Consider the following 20,615-nt stretch of genomic DNA (forward strand, 5'->3'; position numbering starts at 1 on the left):
ATCTTTAAGGACATGGAGCCTCTTTATGCCGGGCTGCTTGTCAACAAAATGGCCGCGCCGAGGAGGAGTGTCGTCCTCATCCCGTTATTTAATACAGATATGACATCAAATGGCGTGAATAGTACACCTATAGGCCAAGACGTGTGTTTATGGATGGATTTGAAAGACTAACGTGTTAATTGAAAGGGTTTTTCATTCGTTTGTTCACGTTTTAAAAGATGACTGGAAATGGAGTTCATTTTAAATATAGAGCACGTATATTTCAGCAACTATCGTAAAGGATGTCACATAAAACATAACAAGATCATCAATGAAATATTGTTATTGTTTATAAAAAAAATAGATGTTTCATAATTAATTATTCATCAACGTGCCTATGAAAGCAACATGCATATTCTGACCCATGCTTTATTGAAATCCCTTGACACTTCAGGCTTCATTTAGGCCGATATAGCTGTTTGATTTGACTGCCATCAAATTATGATTAAATGAGTGATCCAATCTTAAAATTGAACAAATTATATTGACATGATCAGATCTGTTGTAAATATGTAAACATCTAGGTAAGCCATTGGCAGTTGCACAAAAAAAAAGACATCTCACAGAACATTAAAGAAGAAAATGATTTATTTTTTCAACTTAAAAATATTCAGTTTAAAGATACATATTTAACCGGGGAAATACTACAGAGAATATATATATATATATTTATGTCAAGCCACGAAGATAGGTATTTATGTTTGTTTCATGCAATGCTAACCAGCGCTAGTGGATGATCTGCATCCACTAGCGTGTCACAGCTAGCATTGGCTAACGACAGAGCTCCAGAACCACATCAGGCGGGTCGAGAGAGGAGGTACGAGGCATCGAGGCACCATCAGTTTTTGCTAATTACACTTATTGCCCGCTGTATTGCTGGGTTTTTAATTCATCATGTGGAAATTGGCTGAATCAGTGGTATTAAGATATATCATCCTTGTTTGTTGTTCGGTATAGTATATTTGGAGCTAATTTATAGACATGATTTGGATTTAATCAGTGTTAAAGGTCCCCTATTTGCCACCTGGCGTGAGGTTGATTAGTAGATCCTGAAACAAGCCGTTTCAAAATGCCTACATTTATGACATCACAAGTGGGATCGCCCAGATGTTTGATGAGACATTGACCGCTGACTACAGCTCCTCTCTCCTTGGTTGAACACTCCCACCTGTGAGGTCAAAGGTGGAACCGTTTTGGAAGGGCTTGTAATGGATCCACGTGTTTCCCGGTGGTCAGCGGCCCTTTAAAAGTGCCTTCAGAGTGCTGGCTTTCAACGACAAAACAGAACACGCCATGACGCGACATCATCCCGGTCATTCACGGAACGTTATGACGAGGGGGACAGGAAAACGGACGAGAGAAATGACTAAAGTGAGAGAAACATTTGATAAAACCCCGCTAGGGGATTCAGTTCACAGTTGTGGTCGTATTCAGACGGAACATGGACGACGGCAGGGGGAGCCAAAGCCCTCTCCGCCTGGCCTTCGCTTGTTTAGTATTTATTATTCTTCAAAAATATCTACCACTATTTAACTATTGCTATTTTTTGGATGCGTTTGTGAAACAAAAATAAAAAAGATAAAATCTCAGTGATGACAACAATACCTCAAAGTATATCCACAGGTGTCCCTAACGTCTTGACGGTGGGGTGTCCTCCCCAGGTCCCCCCCCCCCCCCCCCCCACCATGAGAGACATCAGTACACCCAGGAGACCGGGACCCACTGGGGGGTGGAGGTGGCGCGCTCGAGGGCCTCCTCCACCCCCTTCACGCTCTCGTCCACGTCGTTGTTGACGAGGATCTCATCGAAGAAGTGGCCATAAGTGGCCAAGATGGCGTCGGACTCCTTCTGGATGAGCTGCAGGGATTCCGTCTGAAGGGCGGGAAAACGTTGGGGTTAGCACTGAGCTAGACGCTATAGAGTTAGCTACCTGGGTGGAATCTAGGTTTAGAACCAACAATCTAGGTTTAGATTGAATGACCTAGGTTTAGATTTAATAATCTAGGTTTAGATTCAGGCGTTTAGGCCCAGAAATGTGTTTATAAATGTATGACGGCTAACGTGTTTGTTGAAAGGGTTTTTAATATTGTTGAATCTAGGTTTTGATTCTAGATTCTTGGTTGAATTGAACCCAAGTCAAATCACACAACATTATGGTGGTATGATCTGATTGTTCTGGAAACTGACAGAATATAGTCAGTCTCACGTTGAGTTTATGTTAGGCTGGCTGTACAACGTGCAGTACCCCTTTGGTGAATGAAAACAGCCATTCACAGCATAAAGTACGACAGGCAGACGATCAGCAGAACAGAAGATAAAATTGGAGTCACGATTCAAACACCGGGAGAAGGAGCAGGACTTTGGAAGTGTCCGCAGAGTTAAATGGTCTGGTCTGCATTTATATAGCGCTTTGTGGCCACCCAAAGCGCTTTACAATATTGCCACACAATCACCCATTCATACACACATTCATACACCGACAGCGGAGTCAGCCATGCAAGGCGACAGCCAGCTCGTCGGGAGCAGTTAGGGTTAGGTGCCTTGCTCAGGGACACCTCGACACACTCTAGGAGGAGCCGGGGATCGAACTAGCAACCTTGCGGTTACCAGCCAACCCGCTCTACCTCCTGAGCTAGTGCCGCTAGTTAGTGTTGTGGTAGAGTAAATGTATCAAGTCGATTCTGCCTGGTCGTATTTCAGGGGCAGGACAGTGTGTAGAGACCCGTGTGTGTGACTCCAGCCAGGTTCTGGGTTCGATCCCCAATGTTCTTGAGCACGACGCCCTAACTCCTGCCTGCTCCTCAATATCATACACAGGGTTTCACTGTGAGTCGCTTTAGAGAAAAGCATCGGCCAAGTGACGAGTCCGTAATTTACTTAGGAAATAACGTAACTAACTCATGAACTAGTGAATAATAGTGAACAGCACCTGAGCAGACGTGTCGGTGGGAGCGATGAAAATCACCAGAGGTGCGTACTCTGCTGTCCTGACCAGCTTCAATGTCTGGGGAGAGAGAGAGACCATGAGCGAGAGCGCGAGAGAGAGAGAGAGAGAGAGAGAGAGCAGTTAGACAATATGTAGAAGCTAACAGTCATTCAGAGACAACAGGTGACTCAGAAAACATGACTCAGAGATATCAGACACCAACCTCCACGCCCAGCAAGGACACCGAAGTAATGTTTCAAATGAACTTTTTAGTGTTAGTTTGTTTTTCACTTGTTGTCACCTCTTTTCTTTTTTTTAGATATATATATAAAAAATGTCAGTTTAAAAGCACTTTCTAAATAATTGGTATCATCATCATCATCCTCCTCCTCCTCCTCCCTCACCTGGGGCTCCACGTCCAGCAGGGCGATGCAGCCTTGCTCGTGGATCTTCTGGATGGTCTCGATCTTGGTGCCGAACATGAAGCCCTGGAAGCTGCCGTACTCCAGCAGCTGATTGGACGAGATGCTCTTGGTCATGACGTCGTTGGAGATGAAGTGGTACTCCTTCCCGCTGGCCTCGTCCTTCCGCGGGGGCCTGGTGGTGTCTGGGGGGGGTGGGGGGGGGGGGGGGGGGGGGGGTTAGGCGGGGCCAGGGTCTGACACGGTACTAACGGTGTGATTCAGATGCCTCGGACACCAGCTTTCCGAGCTCCACTTGTGACGTCTTTTCCGATCTCGGAGCGTCATCACTGAACTCGGTCTGCTCTCAGGATTGCGAGGGGGCCCGACCAAATGGGGGCGTGCCTCCGTGAAATGCCGCAAGAAAGCTGGGAGATACCCCCCCAAGGCATCTGGATCACAGCATGATGAGAGGGAGGGGGGGTGGCCGAACACGGTGACCTACGTGGTGCGGGGTAGGCGAACCGCTCGGGGAACCGCGACAGCAGGGCGTTCTTGATGTGGCTCCTTCCTACCCCAGGGGCTCCTGGGGGATGGATGGACTGCATTAGGACGCGCTCCAGCCAGCGGACGCTCTACACACCCTCTAACATTCACCCCTTCATGCACACGTTCACACCCCGACAGCAGTGTCATCCACGCAGGGCGACAGTCAGCTGGTCGGGAGCAGTCAGGGCGAGGCGTCTCGCTCAGGGAACACCTCGACACTCGGCTAGGAGGAGCCGGGGATCGAACTAGCAACCTTCCGGTTACTAGTCAACCCGCTCTGCCTCCTGTCCTGAGCCACATGCCGCACCATTTGGAAATGACAAAATGTTCAGACAAATGTTCCAGTTATGATTGAGACAATAAAGCGGCCACATGACCGGCACCACTCTGATCACTGATCTGACATCAATAGTCTTCAGATCAATGATCTTGCGACGAGAGACTAAAGGTTTAGCCGCCCAGGTCTTTCTCCTCGTCTGTCAGTGATTGACAGGAAGATGCGTGGTACAATCAGAACCGTTTGAAGCCTGTACAGTAAGACATACAGGAATCAGACGCCCAACCGTAACCTCAGACAGGGAATCAGATTGGCTCAACGTCCAGGCAGCTCACCAATGAGGACCAAGGTTTTCCTCTTGAAGGCGGGCAGCCGGACCACCTCCTCGTAGGAGATCACGTCCAGCTGGTCGAAAACTGACGGACACAAGAGGAGGCGTTATAGGAACCGAAGGAAGGAAGCGCTCTGGGACACAGAGGGTCAGGGTTCAGAGGGTCAGGGGGTCATGGGTCAGGAGGTCAGGGGTCAGGGACACAGAGGGTCAGGGGTCAGGAGGTCAGGGGTCAGGGTCTGGGACATAGAGGGTCAGGGGTCAGAGGGTCAGGGGTCAGAGGGTCAGGGGTCAGGGACTCACTGGAGCTGTGCTTGGCCAGGTACTTGTCTTTACACTTCTTCTTCTTGGAGAACAGACCGCAGGAGGGGCTGCCCTGCGTGGCCTTGCTCTTACTGGCCGCCCGCCTGCAGACACAAGACCAACGCTTCGATTCTCAGATACACAGAGCATCACAAGGACATATCACACATACACAGAATAACACATATACATAGATTATCAACTGTAGAGCGGGGGGTTCTGGAGAAGACCAGGGCTCCACATGCACACAATGAAGATAGAAGATACACAATTCAATATTGAATAATATTATAGGAGTATCAATAAATAAATAAAACATGTAAAAATATGACAACAGTGTGATGGCTATGAATCGGAAGCCTCCTAAATCTTCACGTTAGTGAACGCTCCACCCTCCGGGTCCGGAGGCCTGGCGACCGTCGCTAAGGGCGTAGTCGACCACGTACCACTCCTGGAGGTCGGGGGAGGGGATGAGGCCGGCGTAGGAGGCGGAGCAGCTCTCCACGCGGCCTTGCCACCAGTTTGGGTCCTGTGTGTTGATGATCTGGATGATGGCGCCCGTCTGGAACTTAAGCCCCGCCTCCTTGCACGGGATGAGGTCGTCCTTGGCGGGGTCGTAGTTGAACTGGGCCCGCATGTACATCTGGACAGACAGACACGGACAGACAGACAGACAGACAGACAGACAGATAGACAGGGAGAGAGAGAGAGACAGACAGACAGACACGGAGAGACAGACAGACACACACACACACACACACACACACACACACACAGACAGACAGACAGACAGACAGACAGACAGACAGACAGACAGACAGACCGGGAGAGAGAGAGAGAGACAGACAGACAGACAGACACGGAGAGACAGACAGACAGACAGACAGACAGACAGACAGACAGACAGACAGACAGACAGACAGGGAGGGAGAGAGACAGGGAGGGAGGGAGAGAGAGAGAGAGAGACAGACAGACAGACACGGAGAGACAGACAGACAGACAGACAGACAGACAGACAGACAGACACACACACACACACACACACACACACAGACAGACAGACAGACAGACAGACAGACAGACAGACAGACAGACAGACAGACAGACAGACAGACAGACAGACAGACAGACAGACAGAGAGAGACAGGCACAGAGAGACAGATAGTCAGGGAGAGAGAGAGACAGACAGACAGCCAGAGAGAGAGAGAGAGAGACAGCATTAGACACGAGATCCCTCCCCCTCGCTGGTCGAACTGGACAGGTGTTAGTCGGGGAAGGAGGGAATCCATCTTGTATTTGTGACGACTGAGAGCTAAGTTGTTTTCTCTGAGCAGCAGAGAACACAACAAATGACTTCATGACTAAATGATCACAAACTGTATTTGGAACTTTATTTTAGAATTGTAAAAAAAATTCTAACAGATAATCATCAATTTGGCAAAATCATACATTTTTAACGTAACTAATCCAATAAATAAAGCTCATATAATACATTAAAAGACATCTAGTAACTAGCGGTGAGTGTTCATGTCCCAGCTGAGAGGTCGCAGGTTCGATCCCCAGTGTCGACCGCCTCGAGGGATCCTTGAATAAGATTTCCTCCTTGCATTTCCAATAAATATACAACCATCTCACCTGAATATATGATTATGTATTTATCATATATGAAGCTGATGGGGACTATTATATATGCTTTGGTTATGGTTAATCATTAGTTTATGAATATGAGTGATAGAAAAACTATTGCATTAAAAACAGTTGATTATAAGCCGAAATGTTATCAGGTAGAAAGAAAAAGGTATAGAACAGAAAGAAAGAAACTACAAACTACGTCTAAAATAACTACAGTTTTTGAATCAGGCTACCATGACTGGCCACACATGGAGTTTACTTTTAGTATTAAGTAGCTTGTAAAATACCCAATAAAACATTTGTTCACACACTTGTTGATCATTTAAAATGTCCTCCAAGCTCAGCATGTGGTGACAGTGTGTGGCCAGCTGGGGGCAGTATGACCCGTTCTACCCTACTGTGTTTCAAGTCCGTCAAAGAACAAAATCTCGGGATAATTTTGTTAGACTTTGAAACGTTCGATGTCTCAAGTTACCTGTGTCTCTCATTGACTTACAGAAGATTCATCTGTTGAAGAACAAACTATTTAACACAAGAGATCGACAAAATTAGATTTGTGATCCGGTGTACACCCATTATAACCTCTTTATCCCGGAATTCATGCAATTAATGAAAATAAACAAAAAGCAAAAGTAAACATTTCAATCAACCAATCACAATAGATTTACAACCCAGGGCCAGCAGCAAATGAGAGGAGAGGAACGTACCTCACAGGCCCGTGAGCGTCCGTGCAGGTTGGGGATGACCTTCATCTTCACCACGCCACTCGTCTCCTTCTGCAGAGGAGACGAGTTTACACACTGACAGTTTACACAGAGATCTAGCGTTCAGCCATCAGTTTACACAGAGATCTAGAGTTCAGCCATCAGTTTACACACAGAGATCTAGCGTTCAGCCATCAGTTTACACACAGATCTACAGTTCAGCCATCAGTTTACACAGAGATCTACAGTTCAGCCATCAGTTTACACACAGAGATCTACAGTTCAGCCATCAGTTTACACAGAGATCTACAGTTCAGCCATCAGTTTACACACAGAGATCTACAGTTCAGCCATCAGTTTACACACAGAGATCTACAGTTCAGCCATCAGTTTACACACAGAGATCTACAGTTCAGCCATCAGTTTACACACAGAGATCTACAGTTCAGCCATCAGTTTACACAGAGATCTACAGTTCAGCCATCAGTTTACACACAGAGATCTACAGTTCAGCCATCAGTTTACACAGAGATCTACAGTTCAGCCATCAGTTTACACACAGAGATCTACAGTTCAGCCATCAGTTTACACAGAGATCTACAGTTCAGCCATCAGTTTACACACAGAGATCTACAGTTCAGCCATCAGTTTACACACAGAGATCTACAGTTCAGCCATCAGCAGGGGGTTCAGACGTCCTTCAGCAGGAGACAGAGGTCAGCGAGTGCCTGGCTATAGCAGGCTTTGGGAATCGAACCCGGTACCCACCCCCTGTAATAAGAAATCCTTCTTATCCTCCAGTAACGCCCACCAGTAACCCGCAGGCTTTGGGGATCGAACCCAGTGCCAACACCCTACACCAACACTGCATCAGCTGGCCCTCGTCTCAGAGTCATTTAACGTAACATTGTATTACTTTCATCTGTCAAATAATCAAACGTTCAGACGGTTCATGAGGCCCTGAGCGACGTGTGTGAGACGTACCAGGATCTTCTGCAGCTGGTCCACCGACTGGCTGTCCACACTCCTGCCGTTGATCTCAGCGATCTCATCGCCTTCGTGAAGAGATCCTGGAGAGAGCGGAGAACCCATCAGAACTCACGGTCGGGTCGAGAGAGGCTCCAGACTCACCTGTTCAGAGTTCACCTGGGCTCGGAGCCAGAGAGGCTCCAGACTCACCTGTTCAGAGTTCACCTGGGCTCGGAGCCAGAGAGGCTCCAGACTCACCTGTTCAGAGTTCACCTGGGCTCGGAACCAGACTCAAGACTCTGCACAGCCTCCCCCCTTACCCCCCCCCCCCCCCCCCACACACACACACACACCCCTCTTAGACTGGCTCAGGGACTTGCCTCGGCCCCCACCATCTATCACCAGGCCTTGCGACGACAGCTGACCCTGCCAGAAGCCCCCAAAATGACCTCAGCAGTCATCACGTACTTGGACGACATCCTAATTGCCTCGGAGACCGAGAAAGAGCACGACAAGGCCTTAAGGGCAATGATTACCTATCTCCATGTGAAAGGTCACAAATTGAGCTACGACAAGGCACAAATGTCTCAACCAGAGGTAATTTACCTTTGTCAGAAAATCTCACAACGCAAACGAGAAATCACGCACGACCACACTGCAGCAATCAGGAAAACGCCCGAACTCCGAACAGTCAAAGAACTACGAGCATTCTTGGGAGTATGCAACTACAACAGGAATTGGGTGGAAAACTACACTGCAATTGCCCAACCATTGAACAAGCATCAGTCTCCAACATCGGAAAACGACAATGGCAAATGTATGAGACTGAAGAAAACAGATGAACATACATCAGAGGAGGAACACAAGGAAAGCTTGAAAAGCATAATGGAGATGCAAGACGCCACGAGTCGAGAAGAAAAATGGACATGGATTGAGAATGCAGCAAAACTCCACGACGACAACTTATGGAGACACGGGAAAAGGACAGTTGCACCACAGAGCCTACTGCCATACCTGGCGACACAGCTTCATTCTCTCGGGCATGTGGGTGTGGGAAAGATGCGTCACAGGTTTGGGCAAGTCTGGTGGTCACCAAAATTCAACCCTACGGCAAAAGACATCGTGAGGAGATGTGCTACATGTCTCAAGAACAACCACGACAGGAAAGTGAAACTGCCGATGTTGAAAGTCCCCGCACCCCCGGGTCCTTTCCGATGCTTACAGGTGGACTACATCTCACTACCTCCATGTAAAGGATATCGAGAAGTCCTCGTGGTCGTTGACAAATTCTCCCGCTAGATCGAAGCATACCCGGTCCGACGTGCAACAGCTGCAAACACAGCTAAAGTGCTAGTCAAAGATTTCATTCCACACTACGGGCTGCCAGATCAGATCTGCTCCGACAATGGAACCCATTTCACCGGAGCAGTCTGCGGCGAGGTGAGCCGTATGCTGAACATCACATGGTCCTTCCATTGTCTGTATCACCCCCATTCGTCAGGGCAGGTGGAACGAGCCAACAGGGCACTGAAGGAGCGATTGGAAGATGCACCAAGAAGGGACTCCATGGGTGGACGCGATGCCCATCGCGTTGTTCAGCATGAGAGCTACATGCAACAAAGACATTGGACTGTCCCCCTACGAGGTCGTGTTTGGCCGATGCTTCAGTTTCCCAGGCTCTGTTGACTTGAAGACTCCAGACGTCCACCTGACATCGGACGCTCCGATGAACTACTGCATCCAACTCTCCGAGACTCTACAGGTGACATCAAACCAGGTCAAGGAAGCTTGGGCCGAGCCCCCATAGGGAGGACATTCATTAGTTGCAGGGCAATGGGTTATGATCCACAAACCACAACGACTAGCAATAGAGGCCAAATATAAGGGGCCATACCAAATTCTATTGGTTACTCGATCCGCTGTTTGTCTAGCTATGAAGACAAAGTGGATACATGCAAGCCACTGCAAATTAGTAGATTCACCGTCTTGTAATGACACTCGTTAAATATGGCACGCAAACTAACTGATACGAGGTGAGGAGTAGGGTGTCTTTGTTATATCCATTCCTTTGTTTTCACGAGAGGTTAGTCTTCGAAAGATGCTAGGGCTTTGTCACCACCTATCTAAGTGAGAATTCAATGTTGGTTCCTTCTTGACACAACTGCTCAGCTGTAGAACATTTATGTTTCACTCATTCACACGTTCACAAGTTTTATTGAGAATCATGATGACTGATTACTGATTACTGATATAACCATTTTCGAATCAAGGGTTTTTTTTATACGATAATTTTTCATTGTTTATTTCCTTAAGACAATTACAAACCATAGTTAATTATTCTTACTGTTGGAGGCTGGGACAATGCCTCCCCCATGACTGATACTGCACTTTTTCTTTGTTTCCTGTTTCACGGACACGAGTTGAGTCCTTGGGATAGCAGAGGCGGCTATCTGTTCTTGAACTGAACTGTGTCTCAGTGTTTGTCCTGACGCCCTACTACGAACTTTCATCCTCATCCCCATCACACCTGCGGTGGCCATGACCTTGAAAAGAACTCTGTCGCAACTGCCTACTCAAAACCAACTGAGCCATGATGTTACTAGTATTGTTTGTCATGTTGTGCCATCTTTTTACAGGGAGAAATTTTTCATTTGACAGCCATAATGTAATCCACAAAGATAACACTTTTTTTACAAACTGCCCACGGGTTAGCTAAGGCTAAAGGGTTGCAGTCGCGTTGGGTTTGTGGGCTTTTGCTATCTTCACCTCAGATATATCCTTACCTCGCTGTCCCGTTCACCCTCCCGAGTATATTGCAGCTTACAAACATGTCAACCCCCCTAGATCTGTAGTAACACAGGTTCCCTATTACACTGTCCCAATGGAGGAACATTTTAAGGGTTATGCTACAAATAGATCTAAGCGTGATTTATTCCATCAGAATTTTCAAGTTGCTACTCCAACTCAGAGTCTTTTCTGCTATCATTCCACACTATGGTATCACAGTTGCTCTTGATGAGATTAGAGATTTAGTACATATTATTGACTCTATAGCGAATGCTTCCGGCCATGGCCTGACTGACCTTGATCATGAATTGTACTGGCTTAGAACAATGATTTTCCAACATCAGTATCTATTGGACTTCCTTGCTGTGCATCTTGGATTGTACTGTTTCTTTATCGAGCGCCATTTCCACCAGAGATGTTGCACATATGTCCCGATGCGTCTACGAATGTGTCTAATTATGTACATGACATCTGTGATAATGTGGCTAGGCTGAAGTCGGAAACTGCGGGTTGGTCTTTGGGAGGATGGCTAAGTGGGTTGGGTGGGTCTATGTTTTCTCAGATAGTCCAAATCGCACAGCCGTTTGTCCTTCCCGTTATTATGCCCTATGTGGTCGTCAAGTTAGCTCTCTGTGTGTTTCACCGAATGACCGCCCCCCCGACCGCCCCCCCCGGTACTGCCCCGATCTTATAAACCATCGATTCAACCCTCTTATCCAACCTGTCAAGTTCCTGTGATTTCCACTTCAAGAATTACTACTACAACGGAAAATACACAACTCAGAGTCTATACGAACAGTTTAGAAATAAGCTGAAATATAATAGTAGCCCTAACAGGTTTTTATAATTTTTTGACTACAACTCCCACCATGCGTCACGTATTAATGTCAAAGCATTTCGTTTGACTCAGTTAATCTGCTAGCGCTACTGAATCAAAAGATAAATAGAAACTGAACCTAAGGTAGACTATGTGTGGGTTAGTCGTATGGACACCGGCCAATAGATAACAGGATGAATAAATCAATAATCAGGTCCAGTACCTTGCCGGTGGATCATGCCTCCGTGGAGGATCCGGGCGACGGTACACTTCTGTTTCTCGTTCAGCTTCAGAGTCACGCCCTGAGGAGACAGAAGCGCCCACAGATCAGAATCAGAACCACGGCACTGGCCGAGCAGGTTTACAAGACTCACCTGTATAGAGTTCACCTGGACTCTGCATCTTTCTTCCAATAAGTGTACTTATTGCAAGTTGCTTTGGATAAATGCCCTGAATGTAAATGTAGGCGTCCTAGTGGTTTGACTGCAGTTCACTAGAGTCACTCTCCAGGGAACTGAACTTTATGTTCTCAATGGACTCAGTGGTCTTGTTCGATCATCGTTTGAGTTAGGTTGAGCTAATCCACTTGAACCACATGTTGTGCATGTTGTTGTTTATGTTGTGAATGATGTTTGGACGCTCGTTACCATGGGCTCCGACGGGTTCTTCTCGAACGCCACCTCCCTCATCCTGCTCAGCTCTGGTCCGTTGATGGCGGAGCTTCCGTTGGTGTACACTGCTGCCCCCTGGAGGTCAGACGTCTGCATTACAGCCTGCAGAACCGAAAAACAAAGAAGAAAGGGTTTACTTTTACACTCAAGGAAAATAAGATAAGATTATCTTCATTACGTAAAATTTCACATTGTACATTGTACAAGGGGCGGCAGTAGCTCAGGAGGGCGAGCAGGTTGACTGGTAACCGGAAGGTTGTTAGTTCAATCCCGGCTCCTCGAGTGTCGAGGTATCCTTGAGCAAGACGCCCTCACCCTCAACTGCTCCTGACCAGCTGGCTGTCGCCCTGCGAGGCTGACTCCGCCGTCGGTGTGTGAAAGTGTGAATGAATGGTTGTAGGTCGCGTTGGATAAAAAAACTCCTAAATGTCAATTTAAAATGTACACTAAAACATCATCCCCAAAACTCCCCACCAGAGGGACTGAGAGCTCACACGGGTTCAAGGAGGCATTACAGTGGACTCAGTACAACGGTCCAAGGTGGAACCGGTCCGGACGCCTGCTGCCGTCAGACTGCTGCGTGTGCAGACCTGATAACGCCGCACCCTAACCCCAAGGCCACAGGGTCGCCAGATCTCACGTGAAAAACCAGCCAAGTCAGCTCTCAGAACAGACTCCTACAACCCGGTACAATGGGTCAGCTTTCCTTTTCCTTGATCGGTTCGGTCAGCCTTTGTTAACAGCCTTTTGCTAGGCAACCGACATGTTCCCAACTGCTGGTTGATAAGATGTTTAGAAACCAAAATGGTTCAGATAAGTTTCTCCCTCTGAACCTCAGGTCAAAGGAGCCTTTTAATGTAAAGAGACTGGCAGCCATCCATCACTATTCTACTATATACTATCAAACACTATGAGATCTATCTTTAGGAGAAGCTTCTATCTACAGCCACTCGCAGTGAATCCAGACGTCATAAAGGAGCAGGTAGGGGTTAGACAATACAGACAGATAATTAAGGAGCAGGTAGGGGTTAGACAGTACAGTTCATTAAGGAGCAGGTAGGGGTTAGACAGTACAGAGACAGTTCATTAAGGAGCAGGTAGGGGTTAGACAATAGAGACAGTTCATTAAGGAGCAGGAAGGGGTTAGACAGTACAGAGCAGGTCATTAAGAAGCAGGTAGGGGTTGGACAGTACAGAGACAGGTCGTTAAGGAGCAGGTAGGGGTTAGACCGTACAGAGACAGGTAGTTAAAGAGCAGTTAGGGGTTAGACAGTCCAGAGACAGGTCATTAAGGAGCAGGTAGGGGTTAGACAGTAGAGAGACAGGTCATTAAGGAGCAGGTAGGGGTTAGACAGTACAGAGACAGGCCATTAAGGAGCAGGTAGGGGTTAGACAGTAGAGAGACAGGTCATTAAGGAGCAGGTAGGGGTTAGACAGTCACAGACAGGTCATTAAGGAGCAGGTAGGGGTTAGACAGTACAGAGACAGGTCATTAAGGAGAAGGAAGGGGTTAGACAGTACAGAGACAGGTCATTAAGGAGCAGGTAGGGGTTAAACAGTACAGAGACAGGTCATTAAGGAGCAGGTAGGGGTTAGACAGTACAGAGACAGGTCATTAAGGAGGGGGTAGGAGTTAGACAGTACAGAGACAGGTCATTAAGGAGCAGGTAGGGGTTGGACAGTACAGAGAAGGTCATTAAGGAGCAGGTAGGGGTTAGACAGTACAGAGACAGGTCGTTAAGGAGCAGGTAGGGGTTAGACAGTACAGAGACAGGACATTAAGGAGCAGGTAGGGGTTAGACAGTACAGAGACAGGTCGTTAAGGAGCAGGTAGGGGTTAGACAGTACAGAGACAGGTCATTAAGGAGCAGGTAGGGGTTAGACAGTACAGAGACAGGTCATTAAGGAGCAGGTAGGGGTTAGACAGTACAGAGACAGGTCATTAAGGAGGGGGTAGGAGTTAGACAGTACAGAGACAGGTCATTAAGGAGCAGGTAGGGGTTGGACAGTACAGAGAAGGTCATTAAGGAGCAGGTAGGGGTTAGACAGTACAGAGACAGGTCATTAAGGAGCAGGTAGGGGGTAGACAGTCCAGAGACAGGTCATTAAGGAGCAGGTAGGGGTAAGACAGTACAGAGACAGGTCATTAAGGAGCAGGTAGGGGTTAGACAGTAGAGAGACAGGTCATTAAGGAGCAGGTAGGGGGTAGACAGTCCAGAGACAGGTCATTAAGGAGCAGGTAGGGGTAAGACAGTACAGAGACAGGTCATTAAGGAGCAGGTAGGGGTTAGACAGTACAGAGACGGGTCATTAAGGAGCAGGTAGGGGTTAGACAGTACAGAGACGGGTCATTAAGGAGCAGGTAGGGGTTAGACAGTACAGAGACAGGACGTTAAGGAGCAGGTAGGGGTTAGACAGTACAGAGACAGGTCGTTAAGGAGCAGGTAGGGGTTAGACAGTACAGAGACAGGACATTAAGGAGCAGGTAGGGGTTAGACAGTACAGAGACAGGTCGTTAAGGAGCAGGTAGGGGTTAGACAGTACAGAGACAGGTCATTAAGGAGCAGGTAGGGGTTAGACAATACAGAGACAGGTCATTAAGGAGCAGGTAGGGGTTAGACAGTACAGAGACAGGTCATTAAGGAGGGGGTAGGAGTTAGACAGTACAGAGACAGGTCATTAAGGAGCAGGTAGGGGTTGGACAGTACAGAGAAGGTCATTAAGGAGCAGGTAGGGGTTAGACAGTACAGAGACAGGTCATTAAGGAGCAGGTAGGGGGTAGACAGTCCAGAGACAGGTCATTAAGGAGCAGGTAGGGGTAAGACAGTACAGAGACAGGTCATTAAGGAGCAGGTAGGGGTTAGACAGTAGAGAGACAGGTCATTAAGGAGCAGGTAGGGGGTAGACAGTCCAGAGACAGGTCATTAAGGAGCAGGTAGGGGTAAGACAGTGCAGAGACAGGTCATTAAGGAGCAGGTAGGGGTTAGACAGTACAGAGACGGGTCATTAAGGAGCAGGTAGGGGTTAGACAGTACAGAGACGGGTCATTAAGGAGCAGGTAGGGGTTAGACAGTACAGAGACAGGACATTAAGGAGCAGGTAGGGGTTAGACAGTACAGAGACAGGTCGTTAAGGAGCAGGTAGGGGTTAGACAGTACAGAGACAGGACATTAAGGAGCAGGTAGGGGTTAGACAGTACAGAGACAGGTCGTTAATGAGCAGGTAGGGGTTAGACAGTACAGAGACAGGTCATTAAGGAGCAGGTAGGGGTTAGACAGTACAGAGACAGGTCGTTAATGAGCAGGTAGGGGTTAGACAGTACAGAGACAGGTCATTAAGGACCAGGTAGGGGTTAGACAGTACAGAGACAGGTCATTAAGGAGCAGGTAGGGGTTAGACAGTACAGAGACAGGTCATTAAGGACCAGGTAGGGGTTAGACAGTACAGAGACAGGTCATTAAGGACCAGGTAGGGGTTAGGGGCGTCTTGCTCAAGGACTGGGGTTCAAACCGAGCAGCCTCCGGCAGGGTCAAACACCCTGACCTCTCCGCGCCGCCCTTCTTTAGGCAGCGGGCTGGACCCCCCTCCCCCCCCCCGTTGCCATGGTGACCGGCCAGTGGTGATGCCCCATCCATCGTAATAAAAAACACAGGAATTAGCGTGCTGCGTGAAAGCCTCTTAACTTAATTTTCATGCCATGCGACCTTTAGGTAAATGCTGTGAAAGAATTCAGACGACGAGGCTGTGTTGATGGTCGCCTCCTAACCCGTGACCCCATAACCTTTTAAACCGTTGGGTCAGGTATACACAGTAGGCCAACACAAAGTTGCACTTCGGGTTGTTTTGACTAAAACAGCCGTTTGTAATCATATGGTACATACAGTATGTAATCATATGGTACATACAGTATGTAATCATATGGTACATACAGTATGTAATCATATGGTACATACAGTATGTATAACAGCAATATATTGTTTTTTCTCTTCTTCTGACAAATGGACTCACTGCAAGACGCTTTGGATAATAGCATCTGCTAAACGCCCTGAATGTAAACGTAATATTTATGTACAATATATTAGATATATAGATAAGAGCGTCCCGGACAGAAGGGAAACCCCAAGGGTTGAGATCCCCTGGGCACAGTTTTTAATGAACATTGGATTGGATCACTGTGATCCAAATACCAAATTACGGGATAACCAACTGAATCCATCCTTGCAATGGGATCAGGGTAATCCTGTTCTTTTGGATCAAAAAGATCCCAAACTGAGTTCAAAGTTTTGAAAACCCAAAGGGCAGATTTGATCCAGATCCAATGTAAAATCCCACTACATGATCTGATCCCAGTTCTGAATCCCTCTATTGCTTTCAAAAAAAACATTTCCAAGATTTGATCCAATCCGTGATCCGAAATCCCACTGGATTACTTTTGAAAAACTTGGCCCCCCCTGGTGTCAAACCATTTCACTACCAGGTAACAGGAGACGTCTGGGCTGCTCTGAGACCAGCAGACCTGGAGTCAAGCCAGACACCGTTCAGGGGGTTAGAACACAACACCATGGGGAGGAACCTGTTCTCAGAGCAGCTCGCCCGCAACCACTCCGGGTAGAGAAAACAAAGAGAGAGAGATGATGAAGAGAGCTAGAGAGAGAGAGAGCAGAGAGCGAGAGAGAGAGAGCAGAGAGCGAGAGCGAGAGAGAGCGCGAGAGAGAGAGCGCGAGAGAGAGAGAGAGAGAGAGAGAGAGAGAGAGAGAGAGAGAGAGACGGTTTCAAGGGACTGTTTGGAGGTCCATAGAAAGAGGATGACGTCAAATGGTATCATGGCCTAAAACAGTCGTCATTAACTATAGGTCTTGTACACATGACAGTTGTTTACATTATGTGGACTAAGAACACGGACGTCTGACAGCAGACAGAGAGATGGCCCCCTATGGTGGGCGGAGTGTTTAGCACCCCTGGTGGTCGGAGTGTGTAGCACCCCTGGTGGTCGGAGTGTGTAGCACCCCTGGTGGTCGGAGTGTGTAGCACCCTTGGTAAAGGTGCTTGTTTTTTAAGATTAAGGATGAGAGTAAGGGATGTGTTTTCAGGTAAAGGGTTTTGTGTTTTAAGGTTAAGATTAAGGATGAGGGGAAGGGATTTATTTTCAGGTAAAGGGTTAGGGTTTTATTTTAAGGTTAAGGATAAGGGTAAGGGATTTCTCTGTATGTTAAACTGGGTTCATTTAGAAAGCGCTACAAAGCGCTTTCTAAAACGACTTTAAATACAAGATCAGTCTGGTCCAGAAATGGATCAGAATCTGTTACAAGTCTGTTGACTGTGAGGAATAAAGCCTGAAAGCACATCATTCCTGATCAGGAAAGTGTTTACACGTCAACAAGCTAACTGGGGGCTGTTTGAAGGTCGACTTGTGGATTTCCTGGTTGTCATAACCGCTGACCAACGCCCCCCCCCCCCCCCCCCCCCCAGTGTGTCTCGGGGAGGAAACACCCACGCTATGAAACCAGTTTGGACGGGGGAGAGCCGCTCTTGTGCAACGAACGTTCACCATGAACATGGTGCCGATGTTCCCCATTTAGAAACAGAAACATCAGCTGTTTCAGCAGAACACTTCACCAGTGATTAACAGGCATTAATTAGCACCAAATAAAAGCTTATCTTATCACTGCATGATACCTGAATCAGTCAATCTTCACGTGATCAGACGTCTGAACCAATCACAAACAGGGCCTGTGGTTAATTGTCTTTTTAATGACAACATTAAATAGGTAAGCTATTTTGATGATGTTAAACAGGGTTACAAGGCTACTTGATCTTATCATGACAGGGTTTATGATCACCCATACAGAAACACCTCGTGGCTCCATTAGTTTAACCCCAAGGAGGATGACCCCCTCCCCCCCATTCATCCACTCATCATCAGCCATTAGCCCCCCAGAGGTACAACGGGCCCAGTGCTTCTGAGGATCTATCTCAGCGATGGCCGGACAATCCAACAATACACGTCTGAGTCCTTCACCTCGTTGGTAATCCAGACACTAACGTCCTGTTACCAACCATAATCTCAGCCTATCAGCCCCACGGCCCCTAAGGACCAGGAAGGAGGGGGCCCTCTCCTGACCTCCCCCTCAGGGAAACCCCCGTTATGGTGGGGGGGGGGGGGGGGGGGGGTATCATTAGAGGTAAATATAATCCATGTCCCTGTCTTAATGCCACGGTCAGAAGATAAAAATAACTCAACAAAAAATGTGGTTCGTCATGCCACACACACACACACACACACACACACACACACACACACACACACACACACACACACACACACACACACACACACACACACACACACACACACACACACACACAAACACAGTGGTGGTGTCAGACTGATGATTCTGACGTGCTGAAGCTGCACTAAATAAAACGTTGATCATCAAGTGGTGGCGAGCGTTAGAGGAACTCTGAGCGCGAGGTCTGTGAGGAGGAGCAACCGGTCGAGAGACGAGGCCCTGGATGCTGAGCCAGCGGGCTAGCTTCCCCCTGCTGACTAAGCGCATCTCAGAGATAGTGTGTGAGAGTGTGTGAGAGTGAGTGTGTGTGTGTGTGTGTGTGTGTGTGTGTGTGTGTGTGTGTGTGTGTGTGTGTGTGTGTGTGTGTGTGTGTGTGTGTGTGTGTGTGTGTGTGTGTGTCATAAAAAAGAACTGATTCACAAAAATACTTTAAAGACGGACCCGTAGGTTGGCTAAAGAACGTTAAGGGAACACTGAACCGAACCATTGAATTGATGAGTATTGAACCGGGAGTTCCCTTGGTTGATCAACAGGCCTATCAACGCACTCACCTTATCAATATAACTTTATTTGGTGTTGAATGAGGTGACATTGATAAGGATTGCGTTTATTTAACGGATTATTTTCAACTGCAGTAATCGTATTATGCTCAAATCATATCATAAAAATAAAACCTATGAACATAGACGTTTGAATCGTAGCCTATGTCTTTGCATTTACCTGACGTCAGTGAGATGAGGCGAATTTGAGCGCGGACTACTGACAAATGCGCAAAACCAGACGCACCAAACTTTCCCCATAATACACTCCGCTGTCCCGGTCTTATCCCCCCCACCCCGTCCTGAGACAACAACACAACCCTCAACGACACGCTGGGTCCTCTGGATCCCAAAACAACACGACAGCTAGGTCCGAAACACGACAACACCCCGAGAGGAGCCAACGTACCTTCTCGGGTCTGTTGTGCAGCAGCTGCTCCAGGTACAGGTCGGACAGCGCCGTGCGGACCCCCGGGATCGGCTCCAGGGTCACCGTCGGCTCGTTCTTATTGGACTTCAGCGTCATCTTCGTGTTGGCCAAAAGTCAAGCGAACCCGAGAGGCCCCTGATGAAGGTCCAGAGAACTTATAGCCGCAGAGACGCGCTGATCGGCGATAAGACGCCGTGATCAGATCAGCCAACCTGGGTCTGAAGTCCGAGGAGGAGGAGGAGGAGGTGGTGATGGAGGAGGAAGGGGGGCACTTGTGCAACACGGCTGACAAAGCAGTCGCTAAGCCGCCGAGGATGAGGAGGATGATGATGATGTCAGGGAGGGGAAAACCTCACTGCAGCTTTCTCCGAGGGGCGTGCTGAGGAGATGACGTCCCAGTCCCTACTAGGACGAGGCCGAAATACAACTGTATTTAATATGAAAAGTCAGCGAATAAACACCCCAGGGTGGCCGTTTTGTTGGTCCATATCCGATTAAGACACATAACGGGGGGATGGGAGCGCAGATTAAAGTAGAATATCGGAACGCACAGCGATGATGCTACTGCTGGGTTTTCAGCAGTGGGTGGGCGGGTCCGCTGAGAGGCGGATGTTGTGCTCCTCACAACAGTGGGCGGGTCCGCTGAGAGGCGGATGTTGTGCTACTCGCAGTAGTGGGCGGGTCCGCTGAGAGGCGGATGTTGTGCTCCTCACAGCAGTTTGACAGCTCGTTGCATTCATCGGTTTATTTGTTGACGTTATGGAGTAAAAATAGTACATACAATTATTATGAGGAAAATATTCAGTCAGTAATGTTTTTAAATATTGCAAAGTATAGTTTGCAATAATTATTATGTCGAATGTGTGTTCTGGGAACTAATGATAGCGTTGCCATTCGTTATTTTTAACAGCATAACTTTATTGACAATTTGAGGCGAACGCATCCAATGA

General features: G+C 47.7%; 1 protein-coding gene across 1 annotated transcript; it reads right to left on the bottom strand.

The window, feature by feature from the left end:
• Positions 1–390: 390 nt before the first annotated feature.
• mpp1 (MAGUK p55 scaffold protein 1) lies at positions 391–20,291 on the bottom strand. The gene is made up of 12 exons (XM_060057741.1): positions 19,645–20,291; positions 12,383–12,508; positions 11,959–12,037; positions 8,147–8,232; positions 7,166–7,234; positions 5,273–5,469; positions 4,827–4,930; positions 4,528–4,608; positions 3,872–3,952; positions 3,370–3,572; positions 2,969–3,043; positions 391–1,911 (listed from the first exon to the last, which is right to left on the bottom strand). Exons 1-12 carry the CDS (start codon positions 19,759–19,761, stop codon positions 1,735–1,737), a joined length of 1,395 nt encoding a protein of 464 aa, XP_059913724.1. The 5' UTR covers positions 19,762–20,291; the 3' UTR covers positions 391–1,734.
• Positions 20,292–20,615: the final 324 nt, after the last annotated feature.

The sequence above is a fragment of the Gadus macrocephalus genome, chromosome 7 (genome assembly GCF_031168955.1).
Source record: "Gadus macrocephalus chromosome 7, ASM3116895v1".
NCBI classification, from domain to species: Eukaryota; Metazoa; Chordata; class Actinopteri; order Gadiformes; family Gadidae; genus Gadus; species Gadus macrocephalus.

Bases quoted from the DNA above. Each gene is read 5' to 3' on its own strand.
- mpp1 (XM_060057741.1), bottom strand. From the start codon at position 19,761: ATGACGCTGAAGTCCAATAAGAACGAGCCGACGGTGACCCTGGAGCCG. The intron at 7,235-8,146 runs GTACGTCTCACA...TCTCCTCTGCAG, and splicing joins ACCAGCTGCAGAAGATCCTG to AAGGAGACGAGTGGCGTGGT. The intron at 1,912-2,968 runs GTGCTGTTCACT...CCCGCCCTTCAG, and splicing joins CCACCGACACGTCTGCTCAG to ACGGAATCCCTGCAGCTCAT.